General features: G+C 44.1%; 1 protein-coding gene across 2 annotated transcripts in view; it reads left to right on the top strand.

Moving 5' to 3' along the window:
• The window catches only part of rabgap1l (RAB GTPase activating protein 1-like), a 573,823-nt gene that overhangs the window by 516,576 nt on the left and 32,244 nt on the right, over window positions 1-25,003 (top strand). For both annotated transcript variants that reach the window (XM_084311549.1, XM_084311550.1), the window contains one exon: window positions 6,811-6,903. In XM_084311549.1, the coding sequence (XP_084167675.1) occupies window positions 6,811-6,903 (93 nt within the window). The remainder of the gene's footprint in view (window positions 1-6,810; window positions 6,904-25,003) is intronic.

Below are 25,003 nucleotides of genomic sequence, written 5' to 3' on the forward strand. Positions count from 1 at the left end.
CAAAACAAGAGGATGAAAGGTTAACCTGAGCAGCTCGGGGTCACAGAGGTCATGTCACTGGTGGTCAGCGGTGAACACAATGGTCTTGTTTATCGGCTCAAAGCTAGTTTTTCCACGCTGGTCTCTCCTGTTAATGTGACATTGTGTTCCACGCTGGTCTCTCTCTCCCCTGTCACTCCCCTGTTAACATACTGAATATACCCTTGCTTTTCCACTTCTGTTTGGTTATGAAGGTAAATACAGGATTTCCTACATGTTGATTTATTACAGTGGATGAATATTCTTATCAAGCCAACATTGTCTGTCTGTATATACTGTATTTCATGCCCCTCAATCATGTGACTTCATTGGATACTGGAATGTGCTCAGTTTCCCACTGACTGCTGGTGCCTCTGGGACAGAATGAGCTGTAGTATTCCTCAGGTGCATGTTGCGTAGCATTAGTAGTAATGAAGTGACTGACTAGCTGCTAGTAACCTGACGCGGCTGGCTGTGTGTCAACTAGTTCTCCAGTTACAGCTGGGCTTTATTGTGTTCTTCAGACACTGAGTAACCAATGTAAACACATTCCTGCTGTCTGCTCTGCAAACACTCTTTCTCTGTCTCCATCTCCTCATCTCCATCTCTCTGTCTCTCTGTCTCCATCTCCTCATCTCCATCTCTCTGTCTCTCTGTCTCCATCTCCTCATCTCCATCTCTCTGTCTCTCTGTCTCCATCTCCTCATCTCCATCTCTCTGTCTCTCTGTCTCCATCTCCTCATCTCCATCTCTCTGTCTCTCTGTCTCCATCTCCTCATCTCCATCTCTCTGTCTCTCTGTCTCTCTCTCCTCATCTCCATCTCTCTGTCTCTCTGTCTCTCTCTCCTCATCTCCATCTCTCTATCTCTCTCTATCTCTCCATCTCCTCATCTCCATTATCTCTGTCTCTCCATCTCTGTCTCTCCATCTCTCTATCTCCATCTCTCTATCTCTCCATCTCTCTGTCTCTCCATCTCCATCTCTCCTACTAGGGATGCTCGATATTGGCTTTTTTACCGATACCGATATTCCGATATTGTCCAACTCTTAATTTCCGATACCGATATCAACCGATACCGATATATGCAGGGTTTCCCCGTCCAAAAAAACGGAATAATTTCAGGTAACTAATAATTTCACTGGATATATATATAACAAATATTGTTATTGTTTTTAATTTTTTTTAAACCGATACCGATATTTTCCGATATCACATTTTACTGCCGATATCGGCCGATAATATCGGTTGGCCGATAATATTGGACATCCCTATCTCCTACCCAACCTTCACTGGACTTCTCATGTCACCAAGCGCCTCTCTCTCTCTCTCTCTCTCTCTCTCTCTCTCTCTCTCTCTCTCTCTCTCTCTCTCTCTCTCTCTCCCTCCCTCTCTCCCTCCCTCCCTCCCTCCCTCCCTCCCTCCCTCCCTCTCCTCTTAGACAGTAATGTTAGCCCCTCCCTCCTGTCCTAACTGGAGTCATATGACTGCATCCCTCATGAGAGCCCCTCCCCCCGACCAAACCTGTAATCCCCAGCCGCCCTAACAGTGGGCGCTATGGCAACGCCAAACTCTGCACTGGAGGGATAGCATTACCACTCCCCCCCCCCCCCACACACACACACACACACACACACACACACACACACACACACACACACACACACACACACACACACACACACACACACACCCCCGACTCAATGGCCTATGCTGTTTGTATGCAGCCAGTCATACTGGTAGTCTACTGTTTATTTTGAGTTTAGTTTTGTATTGGGTACCTGCGTGCCGGGTCTTTAAGTATCTTACGGCATTGTGTATGATCTATATACATACATGATCCATGTATACATTGTGTATGATCTATATACATACATGATCCATGTATACATTGTGTATGATCTATATACATACATGATCCATGTATACATTGTGTATGATCTATATACATACATGATCCATGTATACATTGTGTATGATCTATATACATACATGATCCATGTATACATTGTGTATGATCTATATACATACATGATCCATGTATACATTGTGTATGATCTATATACATACATGATCCATGTATACATTGTGTATGATCTATATACATACATGATCCATGTATACATTGTGTATGATCTATATACATACATGATCCATGTATACATTGTGTATGATCTATATACATACATGATCCATGTATACATTACTGGTTGGAATGCAGGATGCCTGATGGATTATATATATACTGTAGATACTGTATGTGTTTACATAACACTGCTAGTTTCTGAGAGTAGAGGTTCTTGGACGTTCCTCAGTGAACACAGCTCCCTGGAGCCCCAAGCTGCTGGTCCTCAGTGAACACAGCTCCCTGGAGCCCCAAGCTGCTGGTCCTCAGTGAACACAGCTCCCTGGAGCCCCAAGCTGCTGGTCCTCAGTGAACACAGCTCCCTGGAGCCCCAAGCTGCTGGTCCTCAGTGAACACAGCTCCCTGGAGCCCCAAGCTGCTGGTCCTCAGTGAACACAGCTCCCTGGAGCCCCAAGCTGCTGGTCCTCAGTGAACACAGCTCCCTGGAGCCCCAAGCTGCTGGTCCTCAGTGAACACAGCTCCCTGGAGCCCCAAGCTGCTGGTCCTCAGTGAACACAGCTCCCTGGAGCCTCAAGCTGCTGGTCCTCAGTGAACACAGCTCCCTGGAGCCCCAAGCTGCTGGTCCTCAGTGAACACAGCTCCCTGGAGCCCCAAGCTGCTGGTCCTCAGTGAACACAGTCCAGCTCCCTTTCAGTGACACGTTCTATGGCCCCCACGTCTATAATGTATTATAAACATACATCTGTTCATAACACTGTATGATTATAGACATAAGCACTTGTAATATTCATAATGCTTTATAACGATAATCACAACACATTATAAAGCATTCTATAATGACTTATTAGGTCATCTATCATAATACGTAATCATTGCTGGTGGTCATATATGGAAATGTTCTGTGTATTATAATTACCATAGTAATACATTATAATCATTTTATTATGCATTATAATCACTTATCAGGGGTGTAACGGTACACAGAAGCCACGGTTCGGTACACACCTCGGTATTGGGCTCACGGTTCGGTATGAGTTTGTTACAACAGGAGAGAAATATTTATAATAATTATTACATTATTTATAATAATTATAATTATCATTATTATTAACACTTTCAGTGCCGGCCATTTAACATTGCAAACCCTGTTGAATGCCAGCACCCACTTCAATGATAGCGTTGTGAACGCATAATCTCTCTCCTAAATTATGGCTATGTGTCTAATCTGGCCGTCGCTTATCAATGACTTGTTTGCAGTCAACATTGTCAAAACGGATTTTTTTTTTTTTATCGGTTCATTTTCGTTTTTATAGCATTTTGAAAAGCCCTCGTTTTCAAGGAAAATATATAGATTCCGTGATAAACGGCATTTACTGGAATATTCTAGAATACACAAAAACGTTGTAATTTTTCGGCCTATTTATGAATCGTTTTCAAATAAACGCTAGATTATCGATAGTATATGTGTACTTATGCACGCTATAGAGGCGGGCTGAAAAATCGATTCTCTCATTTCCTCATCAGGAATCACCGTGCACACACACACACACGCATAGGGCAAACGCTTATATCTCTGTGAAAACAGGTCTGATTATCCTAAGACTGGTAAAATAAATTCCTTACCTGAGATCAGATGTTATCCAAAAAGATTATTCCAATTCCTGATCGCCATTCCAAATATCGATCACGCTTATTGATTACAGTGTTGGGTACTGTAAATACATAATCCACGCTGTTCTGATGGCCGGCGATCACTTGGTGTCTTCAGTTGGCTCGACGGAAAAGTAAAATAAGGAAACTGACCACTCCCCCTGCATCAATCTAAAGTAATGGGGTGCAGTTACACAGGGAGAGACGATAGGGGGCGGTATCTTCCCAATTGAGCTCAGAGAGACTCTGCAGCACTAACCCGAGGCTCGATTGATGAAATATGAATACAAATCGCCAATAAAAAAAAAAACGGCAAACAGACGCTATATAGCGTCGGGGGCACTCAAAGGTCGGCATGAACTAACGACAAAACCCGTCCGTGGCATCCAAAGTGTTAAATAGAATAATATTCTATAGGATTGCCGTGTCAGTGATACTCAGTGATACTGGTGTCATTCTGTGTTCAGGCGTCCACTGAGTAAATTAATTGCCTACTGCCCCCTTAACAACTTATGCAACAACTTAGTTTCAGTTTCACTTGTAGAGAGGATTTAACTGAACGTGAAGCCGAGACTGAAGAAGGCTAGAGAACAGATGACATGTTGCACAACAACGGCAGAGGATTTATCAATATTTTGGATTTAAACACAGTAGCAGCAGCTGGAGAGGATCAGTCCAGAAGAGTATGTAGTGCTTCTTTTTTCATTTTAAATTTGTTTCCAGCTGTGCCTGTGAGACGAGTCCGCGGGAGAAAGAGGCGTGTGTGTGTGTGTGTGTGTGTGTGTGTGTGTTTGCGTGTGTTTCCATTGGTTAACATTATTGGGCGAACAAGAAAACTAAATAAAACTGTAAAATTGTAATGAGACCCTGCTGTGTTACAATAAACATATCAATAATTCATTCATGGTTTTGTTTTAGGGACAGCTAGCTGTACTAGACTAGTAAACGGGAGGGGAGGAGGGGAGAAGCGACCCAGTGCAGTGTCAGTGTTGTTCTGTCCACTTGTCATCGATCGTGCCTTTCTTTACAAGCTTCAGCGTTTTATTCACCATCTACATTTGGCAATACAAGCTTAATATTCAACGTTAAATATCAATGTAAGCCAGTGTAAAGTAAAGATATTGAGCATAGATTTGTCAAATGTGCAACCCTAGTTTCACCTAGTGTGGTATGAGACGTATTCTTCGTATGGCTGCACGTACCGCATCGTGACGAATACACGTACCGTTACACCCCTACTTATAATGCATTATAGTGTGATTATAAGGCACATGATAGTTATTGGGTGCTCTAAATAAAGTAATGAAATTCCTGAGGTTTAGGCAAATATAATTAATTACAAGCTGGTTATAAGCAATGTTCCCTCTAATTATTTTTTGGTCTGAGCAAACACTCAAACCTCCTGAGCAGACATCAGCAACTACTGAGCAACATACGTCACCTGCCGATTAACCCGTTAGTTGATAAGCGGCGGTTTGTAAAAAATCTGAAAATCTTAATTTCCCTCAATGTCTAACATAAAAATATAAAAATGTTGCTGATACACAGAGAAATAATACAAAAAGGCATATTATATTCCTTAATCAAATATTTATTTGACCACTGATTGACGATACAGAGCAAAGTCCTTACTTTGGTGTGAGTCGTGTCACTAACTTTTGTCTTTTTAGGAGGCTGACTCGTCATTATTTTATTAAGTGAATTATAATGCGACTTCAATGGTGACTCAAGATACTTAATCAAAGTTTACTCAAAGATGCCTTATCATTATAATATATTTAAAGTATGCCTCCTCTGTATTGATATAAAATTATTGTTTATATAATTTTCTAATACATTATAATATCTCTCTATAACCAAAGTTACTCAACATGCTGTATTATGCCTAAAGTAATCTATCTGACAAATCTCAAGAAAATAACTAAATCAACCTATGACAAAATAATATATATTTTCAAGTCTTACTGGACAAAATAAATAACAAGAAAAATATGAAGTAATGTTCTAAATAATACCTCTTCTGTATTAGAAAATCCAGCATTAAAAAATATATCTTTGTATCTTTTCAATGTAATGTAAATTATAAAACAGAAATCTCACAAAGATACTAATTTAAAAGTGCACTATGCAGTTTCAGATTTGTTGCAATTAGTGTACTAAACTAATTTATTACACACATAATCCTTAGAATGATTGTATCATAAGCATCTTATCAAACCAAAACATCATTTTGAGGCATCAAAATAGTTTTCAATTATTTTCTTTCTCTCTCTGTATAGCTGCATTCTTCAATCAATTCGGTCAACTTTGCCATCAAACTCTCGCCTCGCACTGCTTTGTTTGTAATGTTTTTCTGTGTCCATGTGAGCTTTGAGATCGCCAGCACCTTTATTAGACACAGAAACATATGGTCAAGCTTTGCACGGGTTGCACTCCGCTTCCAATTAGTCTCGACCGGGACGATAAATTGGGAATTTTCTCTGCAGTTCATCTGTAATGTACATTTTCGCGTTGGCATTGTGAGGAGCCAGCGATGCTGGTCGGATCTGTGCTTCCTGCTCTGTTGTGTGTCTGTGTGAGAGCGCAGTAGCGACGCCCACAAGGCACTGAAAGCGAGGCTTCTCTTGGTAACGTCACACGCAACAGGTTACCGTAGTATTCGGTGCAAATTTTACACAAACGTTTCTGTGCGCGACAGATTTCAGATGTGCGCGGGAGCGTTTTGCCATGTGCGCCCGCGCGCACGGGCGCACCTTAGGGGGAACATTGGTTATAAGTCACTATAAGTGGTCATTGTTTGCTTTAAGTAAAGTGGCATGTTCTTTGTTAAATCTATGCAAGAACAACATACAGATCCAGTACCGTGTTGGGACTGCAGGATTTAAGCCTTGATTGATGAGTTGGGTGGGACCGAGTTGTGTGTCCGTTGTGTCGCCATCTAGTGGCTTCTCACTCATCCACCAGCCTCACAGTGACGTCATTATGGACCTTTCACCTTAGTGTCGTTGACCCCAGAGTGGGAATTGTACCTCTAACCTGTGTGCTGTGTTTTGTCCAGGTTCCCACCAAGAAGTTGAAGAAGTTTGAGAAGGAATACCAGACACTGAGGGAGAGTCAGCTGCAGCAGGAGGACCCTATCGACCGCTACCAGGTACACACACACACACGCTACATGCACACACACACACACACACACACACACACACACACACACACACACTACAGTACATGCACACACACACACTACATGCACACACACACACTACAGTACATGCACACACACACACACACACTACAGTACACACACACACACACCATGCACAATGCACATACACACTACGGTACATGCACACACACACACACACACACTACAGTACATGCACACACACACACCATGCACACACACTACATACACACACGCTCACAACAGACACACACCTTGCATACATGCACGCGTATACACTAGGGATGTAAAGGTATACTGTTTTAAGGTATACTCTTTTAAGGTATACTGTTTTAAGGTACTGTATACTGTTTTAACGTATACTGTTTTAAGGTATACTGTTTTAACGTATACTGTTTTAAGGTATATTGTTTTAAGGTATACTGTTTTAAGGTATATTGTTTTAAGGTATACTGTTTTAAGGTATACTGTTTTAACATATACTGTTTTAAGGTATATTGTTTTAAGGTATACTGTTTCAAGGTATACTGTTTTAAGGTGTATTGTTTTAAGGTGTATTGTTTTAAGGTATACTGTTTTAAGGTATACTGTTTTAACGTATATTGTTTTAAGGTATACTGTTTTAAGGTATACTGTTTTAAGGTGTATTGTTTTAAGGTATACTGTTTTAACGTATATTGTTTTAAGGTATACTGTTTTAACGTATATTGTTTTAAGGTATACTGTTTTAAGGTATACTGTTTTAAGGTATACTGTTTTAAGGTGTATTGTTTTAAGGTATATTGTTTTAACGTATATTGTTTTAAGGTATATTGTTTTAAGGTATACTGTTTTAACATATACTGTTAAGGTATATTGTTTTAACGTATACTGTTTTAAGGTATACTGTTTTAAGGTATACTGTTTTAACATATACTGTTTTAAGGTATATTGTTTTAAGGTATACTGTTTTAAGGTATACTGTTTTAAGGTATACTGTTTTAACATATACTGTTTTAAGGTATATTGTTTTAAGGTGTATTGTTTTAAGGTATACTGTTTTAACGTATACTGTTTTAACGTATATTGTTTTAAGGTATACTGTTTTAACGTATATTATTTTAAGGTATATTGTTTTAAGGTATACTGTTTTAAGGTATACTGTTTTAAGGTATACTGTTTTAAGGTGTATTGTTTTAAGGTATATTGTTTTAAGGTATATTGTTTTAAGGTATACTGTTTTAACGTATATTGTTTTAAGGTATACTGTTTTAAGGTATACTGTTTTAAGGTGTATTGTTTTAAGGTATATTATTTTAAGGTATACTGTTTTAACGTATACTGTTTTAAGGTATATTGTTTTAAGGTATACTGTTTTAAGGTGTATTGTTTTAAGGTATATTATTTTAAGGTATATTGTTTTACGGTATATTATTTTAAGGTATATTGTTTTACGGTATATTATTTTAAGGTATATTGTTTTACTCATTCAGTGCCATAGGCTGTCCCCATCTCTGCCGCTTCACGCCAGCTTAAAATTGTCATTTTTGCAGTGTTTCACGATGTTTGCAGAGCTGTGTGTGTGTTCTGTATTATAGCTGTGGAGACAATGGTGTGGCTCATTTGTCAAACACTACTTGTAGTCCAACATGGAAAAAATAGTTTGTTTCTACACACTGTAGTTTGTAGTTTATTACACACTAAACGTCGCGCATTTCCAAGATAATCCAGTCTTTTTCCATAGATCGCGAGATAAAACGCGTTATATGCAATAAGCCCAAACCGTTCTGGTTGATCCCCTGAAACCCCAAATACTCCCAAATCAAAGGTATATACCATGTACACATGTGCCTTCACAAAATTATCAATGGGGGGGGGGGGGGGGGGGGGTAGTCTTACCCCGAAAATACAATCGTTACAAAACGCTTGGTTTATGTCCGGTAAAGTAATACACTGTGATCGTTACATAAACATGTTTCAGGTTCGGTAAAATAGACATAGGGGGTCCTTACCTTAGCTAGAATTCCAATGATCGCGATTACTTGTTTATATGTAATTACACGTGTTTACGGGACACTATAGGTTTTGAGGCGAGCAGATCTGCTAGCGATTGCTTTGGAAGAGCTCCTCCCCCTCAGAGCAAGTCTCGATAGTCCGGTTCATTCATTGCCTGTCCTGACCCATTTCTTCAAACGTAGGCGATACTGCCACCTGGTGAGATTCGATCGGCATTGCAATTCCAACGAAGGGTGGCTGTACCAGAGTAACTCAGAGGGCTCCGGCCGAGTGTGTAGAATGGGGATCAAAGGATCAAAACCCGAGAAATCTCGGGTATGGCGCTCAACCGCTGGCGAGATAACCAGAGAAATCTTTCATCATATAAAAAATGTTCGCCATGGTAGTCATAATTCCCTCACCCAGCCTCGGCTGAGACAGTGGGACTCGGCACAACCGTGCAACGCTTCAATACCGCTGCCTGGTGGATGATCGGGGGAGTTACTACCGGAAATGGATCTCTGGTGATCTCGGTGCATCTGGGAATTCCGTCCGGCAGTCACATATTGTTGCGGGACTCTAGACACACATCCGTGTATATGGATCGCTGCCATAACTCAATAATTAGTTGGCCGTTTATTGCGCCATACAAACCGGAAATGGATCTAGTCAATCGACGTCAAATAAGTGGGATCTTTTTCCTCCAGTCTCATGGGCGAACGGTAAGAGGACAGTAACGTTACTTTCAAGGCGATTGTACATTTCTTTATTTACAAACCATCTGATCAATAAATCAACCCATACTACATAAAGCATTTACTGACGATCACAGAATTATAAACGACCCCCCCCCCCCCCGCCCCTTTCATCCGCGCATGATGAGTCATAACATTTAGGATCGTATTCAGTTGGATTTTTTTATATAGCGTGTATTGCGAATAAACTGCAATCGATAATCTATATTATGCGTTTAGGCCTATAACTAGTGTTCTAGGAATTACTGCAGAAAACGATAAAAACATACTTATATTCTAGACGGTATTTTCGTATGAATATATGAATGAAAAAGTATAACGTTCCTACATCCTGAACGATAGATAAGCGATGTTGAATGGGCCATAGTAATGTAAATTTAGCAATACAATTTAAAAAGTTATAGCCCTGCAAAGAAGGTGAACATCTCCATAGGCTTAGACTGGTGGCAGTGATCATACATTGATGGATATAAGCGTGGCAGTTAATGTGTTAAAGCGTGGCATTGCTACAACGGGACCCGTCTAATCCCTGGCACTGAATGAGTTAAAGGGGAACTATTTTACTATTTCTTTCACTATTTGGGCACTTTTACACAATTCCTGTGAGTTTACGGAACACCTCTGTAATTATATATATTTTTTAATTAATTGTTTTGTATTTCTAATCAAGTCCTCAAAAACAGCATTTTTCTACCTCAAGATCTCGAGCTGTTTTGAGCCTGGGCTCCTAAACCACTGCGCAGCAGCGGCGTCGCCTGAACATTAACATGCAGCGGTGTCTTTCTGACATCACAAATCATCACATTTTCAGATGACTCAGTTCAGTGAGGGTGAATATTGTGAGAGGTAGGCCTGCCGCGATAAGCAATAAATCGATTAATTGCTGCGATAATTAAAATGAATGCAATGATTTTGACGGGCGCGATTAATTGCTATTTGCGCGTTTGTTTTAATGAGGCGGAACCAGTGCCCCTTGTCAGTCACTGTCCGTGTTGGGAGGCGTGCCGCTGACGTTACTAGAGTACAGCACAGGAGCTCCGTGGGGCAACGCCACATAACTTAACTACATTTCTCAATAGTGTTGCTCCTTTTAACCAAGTAGCATTATTTGTAGTGTAACGTTAGCTAATTTTAGACCCAAGTAGTTACGCACCACAGCTATTCTATTATATACTGCTTTGACGCTTCCTCCTCATCGTTGATTGCCTGTAGTAGCTGCATCTAACGTTAGTAGCTAACGTTAAAACTAACCTAAGTTAGTTGTTCACCAACAATTTGTTTTATCATTAGCTCAAAAACAGAACCGGACGAGACAAGTTGTCGGTTCATAGGTTCTGCTTAGGATAATCACAACAATACTTCCGGTCCGGTCGGTGGGCTTCAAAATAAAAGTCTAAAACACCGGAAAAGACGGAGCGGTGGGCTTCAAAATAAAAGTTTGGGGAAATAAATTTCAAAAAAAAAAATCTCTAACCGGTCGCAATAATATCGCTTATCGCGATATTTTCGGGGGCAATTAATCGCCCAGCAAAATGTGTTATCGTGGCAGGCCTAGTGAGAGGAGAATTGGAAGAATGCGCCAATATGAGAATTAGAGACATAGATCATATTAATATAAGTCCACATAGCTAGGAAACAATGCTAAACACTGAAAAAGGCCATTTATAAGATAGTTCCCCTTTAAAGAGCATGACGATTGGCGAATAACAATGCACAGCCATGCTTAATGCATATTGTCAGTCAAAACAGTCAGTTACCATTTGTAATAATTACATTACCTAGACTCGGTCTGTAGCAGGTCTCTCCACACATGGAGATTTCTTTAAAAAAAAAAGGTACAGGATGTGTTCTCTTTAGCTAGCAGTAGTAGCCATGTTTGGGTACAGGATGTGTTCTCTGTAGCTAGCAGTAGTAGCCATGTTTGGGTACAGGATGTGTTCTCTGTAGCTAGCAGTAGTAGCTGTGTTTGGGTACAGGATGTGTTCTCTGTAGCTAGCAGTAGTAGCCGTGCTTGGGTACAGGATGTGTTCTCTGTAGCTAGCAGTAGTAGCCGTGTTTGGGTACAGGATGTGTTCTCTTTAGCTAGCAGTAGTAGCCGTGTTTGGGTACAGGATGTGTTCTCTTTAGCTAGCAGTAGTAGCCGTGTTTGGGTACAGGATGTGTTCTCTTTAGCTAGCAGTAGTAGCCATGTTTGGGTACAGGATGTGTTCTCTTTAGCTAGCAGTAGTAGCCGTGTTTGGGTACAGGATGTGTTCTCTTTAGCTAGCAGTAGTAGCCGTGTTTGGGTACAGGATGTGTTCTCTTTAGCTAGCAGTAGTAGCCGTGTTTGGGTACAGGATGTGTTCTCTGTAGCTAGCAGTAGTAGCCGTGTTTGGGTACAGGATGTGTTCTCTGTAGCTAGCAGTAGTAGCCGTGTTTGGGTACAGGATGTGTTCTCTTTAGCTAGCAGTAGTAGCCGTGTTTGGGTACAGGATGTGTTCTCTGTAGCTAGCAGTAGTAGCCGTGTTTGGGTACAGGATGTGTTCTCTGTAGCTAGCAGTAGTAGCCGTGTTTGGGTACAGGATGTGTTCTCTTTAGCTAGCAGTAGTAGCCGTGTTTGGGTACAGGATGTGTTCTCTGTAGCTAGCAGTAGTTAGGGTTGCCACCCGTCCCTTAAAATACGGAATCGTCCCGTAATTGTAAACTAAAAGACGTGTTCCGTATTGAACTGATACGGGACGCCCTATGTCCCGTATTTTAAGGTTGCCAGTTTAGTGAGAGAAATGAGCCAGCCGAGCTACAAAAACAAGCACAATTTGTCAAAGTTGCGGGATATAAACAGACATGGCAACTCTGGTATGGTGGGCGTGCGCTCAGCAGCTCACCGACCAATGAGAAATAGCGCTTTCACGTTGCTAGGAAGAGTTCTGTGCCGCTATGTCAACCCTCTGTCTGCGCGCTGATTTATTTTCGAAGACGCTTTGAAAATGTCTACAGCAGACACTGTGACTCCACCGCGTCCTAAAAAGACAAAACGCCTCCAGAAATACAGACCTGAGTGGGAAGAGGCAAATCCCTGGCTTGATACTGTCAGTGGAGATGTTTACAAAGCAAATTGTAAAGTATGTAGGCGTGTGTTTTCTGTGGCGCATTGTGGACTGACTGACATCAGACAGCATGCATCAGGAGAACACCATTCCCGAAATATAAGAACGTAAAGGACCCAAGCACAGGTGTCACAGTTCTTCATGACTGAAACATCTCCTGAGATTGATTCGGTGTGGGATATTATTAATTACATCTTATTTATCTGGTTGTGTTTTTAACTAGATGTCAGTATTTCTATTTACCCATGCCCTGGCAGCCAGGAGCCTACATATTGGCTGCTGATGTGGGCATAGTCTAGGCTATTTCAGTTGACTAATATGGTTGATTGTTCATTAATGTTGAGTTTTTAAAGTCTAATAAATAAACATGTATTTAATATATATTAATCAATATAATTAAATAGTGTGCCCATTTAAACTCTTATGTTGTTATGCTCATCTGGAAAACGGAATTCTTCATAATAACAGTTAATAAATACATAAATAATATAATTCATAAATACATAAATGCAAAAATACTTAAATAAATACTTAAACATAAATAAATTGTGTTCAGACAACAATATAAAAGTCAATGTCATACTGTTCAATTTCATTTCATTTAAATGTGATCATCCCACTCCTCCCCTCTAGGTTACTGCAGCTGAGGTGACACAGGTATACCACACGGTTAAACACAACCTCAGCTACAACAGTGCTGACTGTGCACACAAGCTCAATCAAAAGGTTCTACATGATTCCAAAATAGTAAAGAAAATGACTTTAGGAAGAGCAGAGGCTCTGGTCAAAGACGTCCTTGCTCCAAAGGCAGTGGGTGATGTTCTCAAGGCCTTAACATCAGACAAACCCCTCCCATTCTCCATACAGACGGATGCATCAAATAAAGGGAACAGGAAGATGTTTCCCCTTGCTGTCCAATACTTCACTCCAGAGTGTGGGGGGGTCACCAACAAAATGCTAGATTTCATTGAGAATCCAGATGAGTCAGCTGCCGGGATTGTAGCTCTCCTAGAACAATCCCTTGAGAAATGTGGCTTATCATTAAATCAAGTGACAGCATTTAGTGCAGACAACACAAATGTTAATTATGGAATTCACAACTCTGTCTTCACCAACCTGAAGAAGAAACAAAAAGATTTCTATGCATTTCAGGAGTTTGGGGGGCTGGCTCCCCAAAATAATTAAATAACATAACCCTAACCCTAACCCTAAAACCGAAATAAAGTAAAAAAATAAATAGTGACAAAATCCGGCCATTTTCGCCCAAAAAACGCCCCAAAACCGGCCAAATTATTTTCTCGCGCGCGTTACGCACACGCTCGATGACAGGTGTCCCTTATTTCTAATAGTCAAAGGTGGCAACCCTAGCAGTAGTAGCCGTGTTTGGGTACAGGATGTGTTCTTTTTAGCTAGCAGTAGTAACAGTTAGCTAGCCACAACATCAGTGTGTCTGTGTCAATACAATAGTCTATGAACGCTACGCAAAGTGGACGACTTGTTGTTGGCCCAATTCCACTAACACAAACCGCTGTGTGTTATCCGTTTTTAGCTAGCTGTATTCCAACGCAACAAACGTTTGCAGTAACGCAACGTTACTCCTTTCCAACTTCCACTGTTGTCTTCCTGCGACAACTCACACCTCGTGGAATTTCAGAGTGAGATTTCTGTTTCAGTCGCAAAAACAAGCATTTCCAGTGGACGTACTTGGTAACCCCCCCCCCCAAAAGAAAGAGAGATACAAATCAAGTTACCTCAAAAACCACTCAAATTCAGTTGAAGTTGTGGCTGTGTGTCCAGGGTGCTTGTTGTTGGCAGGGGGTGTCAGCTGTGTGTCCAGGGTGCTTGTTGTTGGCAGGGGGTGTCAGCTGTGTCTCCAGGGTGCTTGTTGTTGGCAGGGGGTGTCAGCTGTGTGTCCAGGGTGCTTGTTGTTGGCAGGGGGTGTCAGCTGTGTGTCCAGGGTGCTTGTTGTTGGCAGGGGGTGTCAGCTGTGTGTCCAGGGTGCTTGTTGTTGGCAGGGGGTGTCAGCTGTGTGTCCAGGGTGCTTGTTGTTGGCAGGGGGTGTCAGCTGTGTCTCCAGGGTGCTTGTTGTTGGCAGGGGGTGTCAGCTGTGTCTCCAGGGTGTAACACTGTTTGCATTCACACGCTTTTCAAAAACATTGCTGCCTGTGCATCTGACTGCGTTGGCCACCAAGTACCACCTTTGAATAGGGGTGGGACGATACATCGATCCAGATCGATATATCAATCTATTATCAATAATCAAATAGGATCGATGCAACCTAAAAAGATCGATTCATATTGCGATACTCTTATTTTGAAAATCCGGCGAGTCGTATCCGCCCAGTAGTCTGAAACGCTGTGTAGCTCTGTACAGCAGGGCGGCGCTACAGAGCGCCTATTTTGCAACCCGATATAAGTCTGTGCAGTTTTTTCCCCGCAACGGGTCAAATGCATCTAACATGCTTTGCATCGTCGCTATTCTTTTATGCCCACGTCACGTGGGCAGACCTAAATTAACGTTACGTTAGCTGCTTAAGCGAACTAAGCTAAGCAGCTAACCGTGAGAGAACAGGAGAGAGGACTGGGGAAGGAGGAGGGGGGGGGGGGGCATTCTGTCTGTGTGTGTGTGCGTTTGAAAAGACCAGATGAAGTCAGGAGTATTATTATATTGATAGTATTTACTGAGGATGGACAGATAATGTTGATATTTAAACATGAATACATAATAAATGCAACATAAAACAATTGTAGGAACAGTTTGGGAGAGGGAGGGGTTTTAGGTTGTGAGTTCCAAAACATTTTACTTAAAGTTTAAAGCTCTATATATAAAAACGTGGCACTTTACAGTGAACAGGAGGTCTATTTGTATTAAAAACAATAGATTGTTTTTCATTTAAATGTCTGGAAGAGCTCAAAAATAAAAACGTCAATTGATATTTCCGTAGCCTTTTTTTAGTTGATCTAAATGTGACTGATTGTGTTAAATGGGCATATAATATCGTCTTGTATCGATCGCAGGCACCTGAATCGAATCGTATCGTATCGTGGCAGACTTTGTGATATCGGCAAATATCGTATCGTTGTCCAAAGAATCGATATCGTATCGTAACGTGATGGAACTGGTGATTCCCACCCCTACCTTTGAATAGATCAGCGGTTCTCAAACTACGGGTCGCGACTCGCGACCCAAAGTGGGGTCGTGGGTAGGTGACAGCACATTGGCAAGTAAAAAGAAATTTTAATAATTTTATATTTTATATATTATATATTAGCAACATTTTGGCTAAATATGCCTCGTTTTATAAATGTGTATTGATAACATAGTTCTGTAATAACATTTTCTAATAAATATGCATGATCAAGTTCAACAACGTGTGCTTTTATTTTGATATTCCTTAATTCCATTGAAATTACGCGATACATTAAGTGTGGGGTCGCCAAAAAAAATCCTAAATAAAAGGGGGTTGTGGTATAAAAAAAACATTGAGTAAAAGTAAAAAGGTTTGTAGCCTACTTTGAAATGTACTTAACACTTTGGCTGCCGGAGGTTAAATTCATGATATACCATCTGTTGCCAGCTCTATTTGTCTATGGAGAAGTTCCCCTTCTTTGCAGGGCTATAACCTTTTAAATCCTATTGCTAGATTGCCATTATTAGGGCCCATTCAAAGTCCTATATGTATTGTTCATTGTGTAGCAACGTTAAACTTTTTCATTCACATATTCATAGTAAAATATGGTCTAATGTATAAGTATGTTTTCATCTCTTTCTGCAGCTTTCTCCAGAACGTGATTTATAGCCCCAAATGCATTATATTGATGATGAAATACAGTTTGATGGCAATCGGCGCGATATAAAAAATTTCAATTGGACGTACTTCTAGAAGTTTCTACGTATCATCTGATGTTGACCGGATGGGCGGGGGATCGTTTATAATTCCGTGGGCAGCGTTATATCATTCATCTAGTGTGGGTCATATGTTCATCAGAGCAGTTTATATCGAACACGTTCAAAAATAACGCTGAATCATACCGTATCTTCCTCGCGCCGTTGGACGATCAGCGTGGTGTAGACCGTTTTCGATTATGGGATGTTTATCCAGATGAACCATTTTCAGGTTGTATAATGGTATATACGTCCAAATCATGTTGTTTATCGAGTTATTGGCAACGGATCGCTGTGTGTTGTGACGAGCTCGAGTCCCGGGACATGTACCGAGTGCCCGGAAGTGGTGTGGGTGAATAGCACATCCAGGCGCGGAACTTTGTTCCTAGCGGTGGGGGGGACATATTAGGGGGCGTGGTCAGTGACGTCGCAGGGGGGGGGGGGGGGGGTAGGGGGGGGCGCCCCCCCTTCCAATTTTTTTTCTAATACCAGGTGTGCAATACGCATTTTCCCAGGCGGTGGCGCCTCTTGTAAGAAGTGGTCATCGTGGAGCCAGGGCTTGTCCAGCTGCACGTCCGCTAATTTAATATAATGATATAGTGACATTTTTTTAACTCTGTCAAAATAAACGAGCTGCATAGGCATAATAAACTGTAAGCGACATATACATGTTTGCACTGTCTTTTTTCTATTATAAAGTGCTTCTCGAGACTCGGATCCATAACACATAACAGATCAGTCATTTGATTGTAATGCAGGTGCTCGCATTATAAATCGAATGTATGCGAGACAAACAATGTAATCGTTTTGATGCATACATCTCTGCCCAGCCTACCCCACCTGTTGCTGTTGCGCCCCCGCACAGAGAGACCCCCATATCCCCGCACCAGAACGCTACGACGGGGACGTCTCTAAATGTCATGCCTTTATTTTTCAATATTCACTAGTATTCGGACAACAGCCGCACACTTAAAGTGATACATCTAAAATCGCTTACCTTACCTGTCGGGGGTCCAGGACTCCTGCGTTAGAATGAGAATTGAGAGCGTCCCAAAAATGATTCCAGGCCGCTATTTCTTTACCAACGGATTTCCAGTTCCGCGTTGACGCTTCCAACTGGTTCATGCGTCGGCTACACGCTGCTTTAATAACACTGCATTATCGAGACAGCGCCCCTATGTATGACTTTGAGCATCTGGCAATGAATTCCAAGAGTAGGGTAAATCTGCAGTGCCGGCACTGTGTAGTAGCGACTAGCGAGTCACAGTGCTGGCCGCCAGGCCGCGCAGATGCAGCGGTTTGGGGGTAAAAACATGGGGGGGACAAATACTGCATTCTGAAATCATGCGGGGGACATTTTCCGGGGACCCCCCCGCAAATTACGCCCCTGAGCACATCGTCCAAGTGGCTTCCTGTTGGGCGATTTTGCCGATCGGCCACCAGATGGCGCTCTTGAACCGCTGGAGGGTTCGGTGGGGCTTTTTGGTGGGTCTCAGGCCAGCGGATGGGAAATATGAATCCGATCACAGATTTTTGAAATATTGATATCAAAGACGAGTTACGGCGTCTTCGGCACCTTGAGCATGGCGGGGAAGGACGCCTAAAAACGTCTTCTGGCAGTTAAAGTGTTAAGTAGCCTACTAAAAAATAAAAGTTAAAACTTTTTTTTATTGCAAGGGATAGACCAAGGATCTCAAACTCATTCCATCGTGGGCCAAGTTTTCATTTTAACTACACATTGCACCAGGTGAGTTAGTTGAGGAGGTGAGCCAATTAGTGAAATCTTCAGCTGGTGTTTAGGCTGGAATGAAACCAAGCAGACACCAATCAGCATGGGTATGGGCGGGTTCATTTTACATTGATGGGGATTTGATTGACTGTTTTTAAATAAAGTGCGGCCACAGGATTAATAAGTTAATAGCGTTAATGTTAGTTCGTCCAGACAAACAAATATACTAATTAAAAAAGTTGGACTTGCAAGATTTTTACTTTGTCTGCATTTGAAATGTAAGGAGTAAAAAGTATGTTTTTTTTCTCTGAAATGTAATTGAGTACTACAAACCTAATAATACTAGAGTAAAGTACAAATCCCCAAAAACAGTACTTAAGTATTGTAACAAAGTACAATTACTCAAGTACTTTACATCCCTGCTGAGCACCAGCCTCTGTCTCCCCCTCTGTCTCCCCCTCTGTCTCCCCCTCTGTCTCCCCCTCTGTCTCCCCCTCTGTCTCCCCCCTCTGTCTACCCCCTCTGTCTCCCCCTCTGGTCAGCTCAGGTAGAGCTGCTTCCAGCCTCTGTCTCCCCCCTCTGTCTCCCCCCTCTGTCTCCCCCTCTGTCTCCCCCCTCTGTCTCCCCCTCTGTCTCCCCCTCTGTCTCCCCCTCTGTCTCTCTGTCTCCCCCCTCTGTTCAGCTCAGGTAGTGCTGCTTCCAGCCTCTGTCTCCCCCCTCTGTCTCCCCCTCTGTCTCCCCCTCTGTCTCCCCCTCTGTCTCCCCCTCTGTCTCCCCCTCTGTCTCCCTCCTCTGTCTCCCCCTCTGTCTCCCCCTCTGTCTCTCTGTCTCCCCCCTCTGTTCAGCTCAGGTAGTGCTGCTTCCAGCCTCTGTCTCCCCCCTCTGTCTCCCCCTCTGTCTCCCCCTCTGTCTCCCCCCTCTGTCTCCCCCCTCTGTCTCCCCCTCTGTCTCCCCCTCTGTCTCCCCCCTCTGTCTCCCCCTCTGTCTCCCCCTCTGTCTCCCCCCTCTGTCTCCCCCCTCTGTCTCCCCCTCTGTCTCCCCCTCTGTCTCCCCCCTCTGTCTCCCCCTCTGTCTCCCCCTCTGTCTCCCCCTCTGTCTCCCCCCTCTGTCTCCCCCTCTGTCTCCCCCTCTGTCTCCCCCCTCTGTCTCCCCCTCTGTCTCCCCCTCTGTCTCCCCCCTCTGTCTCCCCCTCTGTCTCCCCCTCTGTCTCCCCCTCTGTCTCTCTGTCTCCCCCTCTGTCTCCCCCTCTGTCTCCCCCCTCTGTCTCCCCCTCTGTCTCCCCCTCTGTCTCCCCCTCTGTCTCCCCCTCTGTCTCCCCCTCTGTCTCCCCCCTCTGTCTCCCCCTCTGTCTCCCCCTCTGTCTCCCCCTCTGTCTCCCCCTCTGTCTCCCCCTCTGTCTCCCCCTCTGTCTCCCCCTCTGTCTCCCCCTCTGTCTCCCCCTCTGTCTCCCCCTCTGTCTCCCTCCTCTGTCTCCCCCTCTGTCTCCCCCTCTGTCTCTCTGTCTCCCCCCTCTGTTCAGCTCAGGTAGTGCTGCTTCCAGCCTCTGTCTCCCCCCTCTGTCTCCCCCTCTGTCTCCCCCTCTGTCTCCCCCCTCTGTCTCCCCCTCTGTCTCCCCCCCCTCTGTCTCCCCCTCTGTCTCCCCCTCTGTCTCCCCCTCTGTCTCCCCCTCTGTCTCCCCCTCTGTCTCCCCCCTCTGTCTCCTCCTCTGTCTCCCCCCTCTGTCTCCCCCTCTGTCTCCCCCTCTGTCTCCCCCCTCTGTCTCCCCCCTCTGTCTCCCCCTCTGTCTCTCTGTCTCCCCCTCTGTCTCCCCCTATGTCTCCCCCCTCTGTCTCCCCCTCTGTCTCCCCCCTCTGTCTCCCCCTCTGTCTCCTCCTCTGTCTCCCCCCCTCTGTCTCCCCCTCTGTCTCCCCCTCTGTCTCCCCCTCTGTCTCCCCTCTGTCTCCCCCTCTGTCTCTCTGTCTCTCTGTCTCCCCCCTCTGTCTCCCCCCTCTGTCTCCCCCCTCTGTCTCCCCCCTCTGTCTCCCCCTCTGTCTCCCCCCTCTGTCTCCCCCCTCTGTCTCCCCCCTCTGTCTCCCCCTCTGTCTCCCCCTCTGTCTCCCCCTCTGTCTCCCCTCTGTCTCCCCCCTCTGTCTCCCCCTCTGTCTCCACCTCTGTCTCCCCCTCTGTCTCCCCCTCTGTCTCCCCCCTCTGTCTCCTCCTCTGTCTCCCCCCTCTGTCTCCCCCTCTGTCTCCCCCTCTGTCTCCCCTCTGTCTCCCCCCTCTGTCTCCCCCTCTGTCTCCCCCCTCTGTCTCCCCCTCTGTCTCCCCCTCTGTCTCCCCCTCTGTCTCTCTGTCTCCCCCTCTGTCTCCCCCTCTGTCTCCCCCTCTGTCTCCCCCCTCTGTCTCCCCCTCTGTCTCCCCCTCTGTCTCCCCCTCTGTCTCCCCCTCTGTCTCTCTGTCTCCCCCTCTGTCTCCCCCTCTGTCTCCCCCTCTGTCTCCCCCCTCTGTCTCCCCCCTCTGTCTCCTCCTCTGTCTCCCCCCTCTGTCTCCCCCTCTGTCTCCTCCTCTGTCTCTGTCTCCCCCTCTGTCTCCCCCCTCTGTCTCCCCCTCTGTCTCTCTGTCTCCCCCCTCTGTCTCCCCCCTCTGTCTCCCCCCTCTGTCTCCTCCTCTGTCTCCCCCCTCTGTCTCCCCCTCTGTCTCCCCCCTCTGTCTCCCCCTCTGTCTCCCCCCTCTGTCTCCCCCTCTGTCTCCCCCCTCTGTCTCCCTCCTCTGTCTCCTCCTCTGTCTCCCCCCTCTGTCTCCCCCCTCTGTCTCCCCCTCTGTCTCCCCCCTCTGTCTCCCCCTCTGTCTCCCCCCTCTGGTCAGCTCAGGTAGAGCTGCTTCCAGCCTCTGTCTCCCCCTCTGTCTCCCCTCTCTGGTCAGCTCAGGTAGAGCTGCTTCCAGCCTCTGTCTCTCTGTCTCCCCCCTCTGGTCAGCTCAGGTAGAGCTGCTTCCAGCCTCTGTCTCTCTGTCTCCCCCCTCTGGTCAGCTCAGGTAGAGCTGCTTCCATCAGGCCGACTGCATCTCTCAGTGGATACAGACATGAGGAGTTGAATGGGTTAAGATTCAGAGCCATATAGCTATACTTTTGCTGGTCAAAGATAAAGAATGATATTGATTATATCTATTGATATAATGAAGAATGATATTGAGTATATATGTAATGTGTGAACAATCTTGTGTGTACAAGGCGGACATTTCTATCCCAGAGCCCGTCGGAGCTAAACCAATCAGAGAGGGTCTTCGCTGTACACAGGCTAGCCAATCAGAAAGGGTCTTCGCTGTACACAGGCTAGCCAGTCAGAGAGGGTCTTCGCTGTACACAGGCTAGCCAGTCAGAGAGGGTCTTCGCTGTACACAGGCTAGCCAGTCAGAGAGGGTCTTCGCTGTACACAGGCTAGCCAGTCAGAGAGCGTCTTCGCTGTACACAGGCTAGCCAGTCAGAGAGGGTCTTCGCTGTACACAGGCTAGCCAGTCAGAGAGGGTCTTCGCTGTACACAGGCTAGCCAGTCAGAGAGCGTCTTCGCTGTACACAGGCTAGCCAGTCAGAGAGGGTCTTCACTGTACACAGGCTAGCCAATCAGAGAGGGTCTTCGCTGTACACAGGCTAGCCAGTCAGAGAGGGTCTTCACTGTACACAGGCTAGCCAGTCAGAGAGGGTCTTCGCTGTACACAGGCTAGCCAGTCAGAGAGGGTCTTCGCTGTACACAGGCTAGCCAGTCAGAGAGGGTCTTCGCTGTACACAGGCTAGCCAGTCAGAGAGGGTCTTCACTGTACACAGGCTAGCCAGTCAGAGAGCGTCTTCGCTGTACACAGGCTAGCCAGTCAGAGAGGGTCTTCGCAAACTACGGATACGAAAATAAATCATGCAGACGGCGCACATCGTTTCCTTATTCAAACATGATTTTCACGTTATAACGTGAAACGTTTTATGTTAAAACAAGAAGTTATCACGTTATAGCGTGAAACGTTTTATGTTCAAACATGAAGTTATCACGTTATAATGTGATACGGATATTTTTTTTCTGTTTCTGGTGTGGCAGCAATACGCTTCCGTACTCCAGCACTCATAAATACAATTATTGCACTCATGGTACAATTGAGGAGATTTGAGTCTGGATCAGGGGCCAGAGGGTAGAACAATAGCGTCTCTATGTTGAAAATAATCAGAATTATTATACCTTTAATTTCCCTCTACAAGTCAAGCCCTTCCAGAGCATAATGTAAATATACCCAAAACCTAGATGGTGAAATTGAAGCTGTAAAACCTAAGCTCATAATTTGTGCAAATATTAGATTACATTTACATTTACAGATTAAGGTTCAGGGTTACTTTGAGTTTTACATCTATGATGGGAAAGTTGTGAAAAGCTTATTTTCCATGTATTTTCTGAAAGTGATTAACAAATTTAAATAAAATAAAAAGGCCTGGCTCTGGGCTTTAAGCAGACTGATAAATTCTCTCTCCCCCTCCTTTCCTTTCCGTATCGGGGGAAATGCTTCTCCGACAGCTTGGAGATCTGCAGACCTAGTACCTGCACAAGCAACATAACAGAAGCATTGCTTGTTCTCAGTAAAAACGCATTACATAAGTGATCAGGAAAGATCCCTGATATTGGCTCATTTCTCTCATTACACATGCATGCTTTCACTAAACCTACTCTGTAAGTTAAGTTGCTGTCATTGCCTGGGGCCTCATTTAGAAGCATTGCTGATGTACAAAATGCGGCTTGAAAGATACGTTTACAGAACTTTCTAAGCGGAAGTTGGGATTTATAAAAAATAAATAAAAGAATATAAACTACCAACGAGTCAGTTACAGTCAACCAGCACCTGCTAACGGGTCTGACCCTTTAGCTCAGCTGGTTAGTGTGCCCCCCTGTGGATCCTATGGTCCCAGGTTCAAATCCACTGGGTTACATTGGTGACAGGGGTGGGATCTCACTGCCCTGTGAATCTGTAACCAGGTTCACGTAGCAATGGGGGTGGGATCTCAGTGCCTTATTCCTGGGAAAGTGCGCACATGGATGAAAGAACAGTCCACATAAGTACCTGAAACATGCCTGACAAAGCAACCACTAGGGGGTGCTACAAATGAAAAAATAAAATGGGGGTGACATTTCTATGGCAAATTGTTTGTCCAATCACTACAAAACCTGCATGGTATGTTTCATAACACTGTTTGAACCACGTGTGAAAGTGTTTTGAAATTGCTCAATACTGGACAGTTCCATACATGGGCTTGGTGCAAATGTGGCCATAAATCAATGACAGTTTGTCCAAACATCACCAAACTTGGTGGTTATTTATAATTAGGCTTTTGTAACATGTCCCCAAAAAGATTTAGCAATTTACCAATAGGGGATGCTACAAATTCAAAAAAGGGATGTGGCATAAGACAACTGCAAAACTCTCAACATTGTGGTCAGGGTTTTTCACAATAAAATGACGTCCGTTTACTCCAGCGCTGCTACATGCTGCCGCCTGGAGGAGATTTGCTCTCTACTGAGCGCACCTTTCTAGTTGATGATGACATGGATTCAGTGCCACCATGGCTTCTGTTGTTAGTGGGCTGATGCCAACAAGCTTTCTTAAAGTGATATCAAATGTGAAACAGGTGGATATGGGGTGTTTTAACAGGTTAACAGGGTGCGACTGTAGGCTCTTTCATGTGCCGTACAATATCAAATACATATGTGTACAGTATACATAGGTGTACAGTATACATAGGTGTACAGTATACATAGGTGTACAGTATATACATAGGTGTACAGTATACATAGGTGTACAGTATACATAGGCGTACAGTATACATAGGTGTACAGTATACATAGGCGTACAGTATACATAGGTGTACAGTATACATATGTGTACAGTATACATAGGCGTACAGTATACATAGGTGTACACATAGGTGTACAGTATACATAGGTGTACAGTATATACATATGTGTACAGTATACATATGTGTACAGTATACATAGGCGTACAGTATACATAGGTGTACAGTATACATAGGCGTACAGTATACATAGGTGTACAGTATACATAGGTGTACAGTATACATAGGCGTACAGTATACATAGGTGTACAGTATACATAGGTGTACAGTATACATAGGTGTACAGTATACATAGGTGTACAGTATACATAGGCATACAGTATACATAGGTGTACAGTATACGTAGGCAATAGGCATACACACGGTTTCATAAATGATTTAGTCTGGAGTCTTGAGATGAATGAGGTGTAGATGTAGAAACGGAAGGAAGCCTCTTCCTGTAGATAACGTACCAGAACGTGGTTCAGCCCAGACAGTACATGGCTTCCTCAATACGGAAAGCAGGCTCGTGACGAGTACAGTAGGAGGAAGGAAGAGAAAGGGAGGGCTGAAAGGATGGAAGTGACCGAGAGAGAAATAGAGGAGAGGGAGGGAGGGAGAGAGATAAATAAATAGATAGAGGGTGGGAAAGAGATAAATAGAGGAGAGGGAGGGAAAGAGTGGAGAGAAACTCCTAAAGGAGTCATGAGTCTTAATTCAAGTCTCTCCCAGAAGGGTGTGTTGAGAAGACTGTGTGTGTGTGTGTGTGTGTGTGTGTGTGTGTGTGTGTGTGTGTGT

The sequence above is a fragment of the Notolepis coatsorum genome (assembly GCF_963971535.1).
Source record: "Notolepis coatsorum genome assembly, chromosome: 3".
NCBI lineage: Eukaryota > Metazoa > Chordata > Actinopteri > Aulopiformes > Paralepididae > Notolepis > Notolepis coatsorum.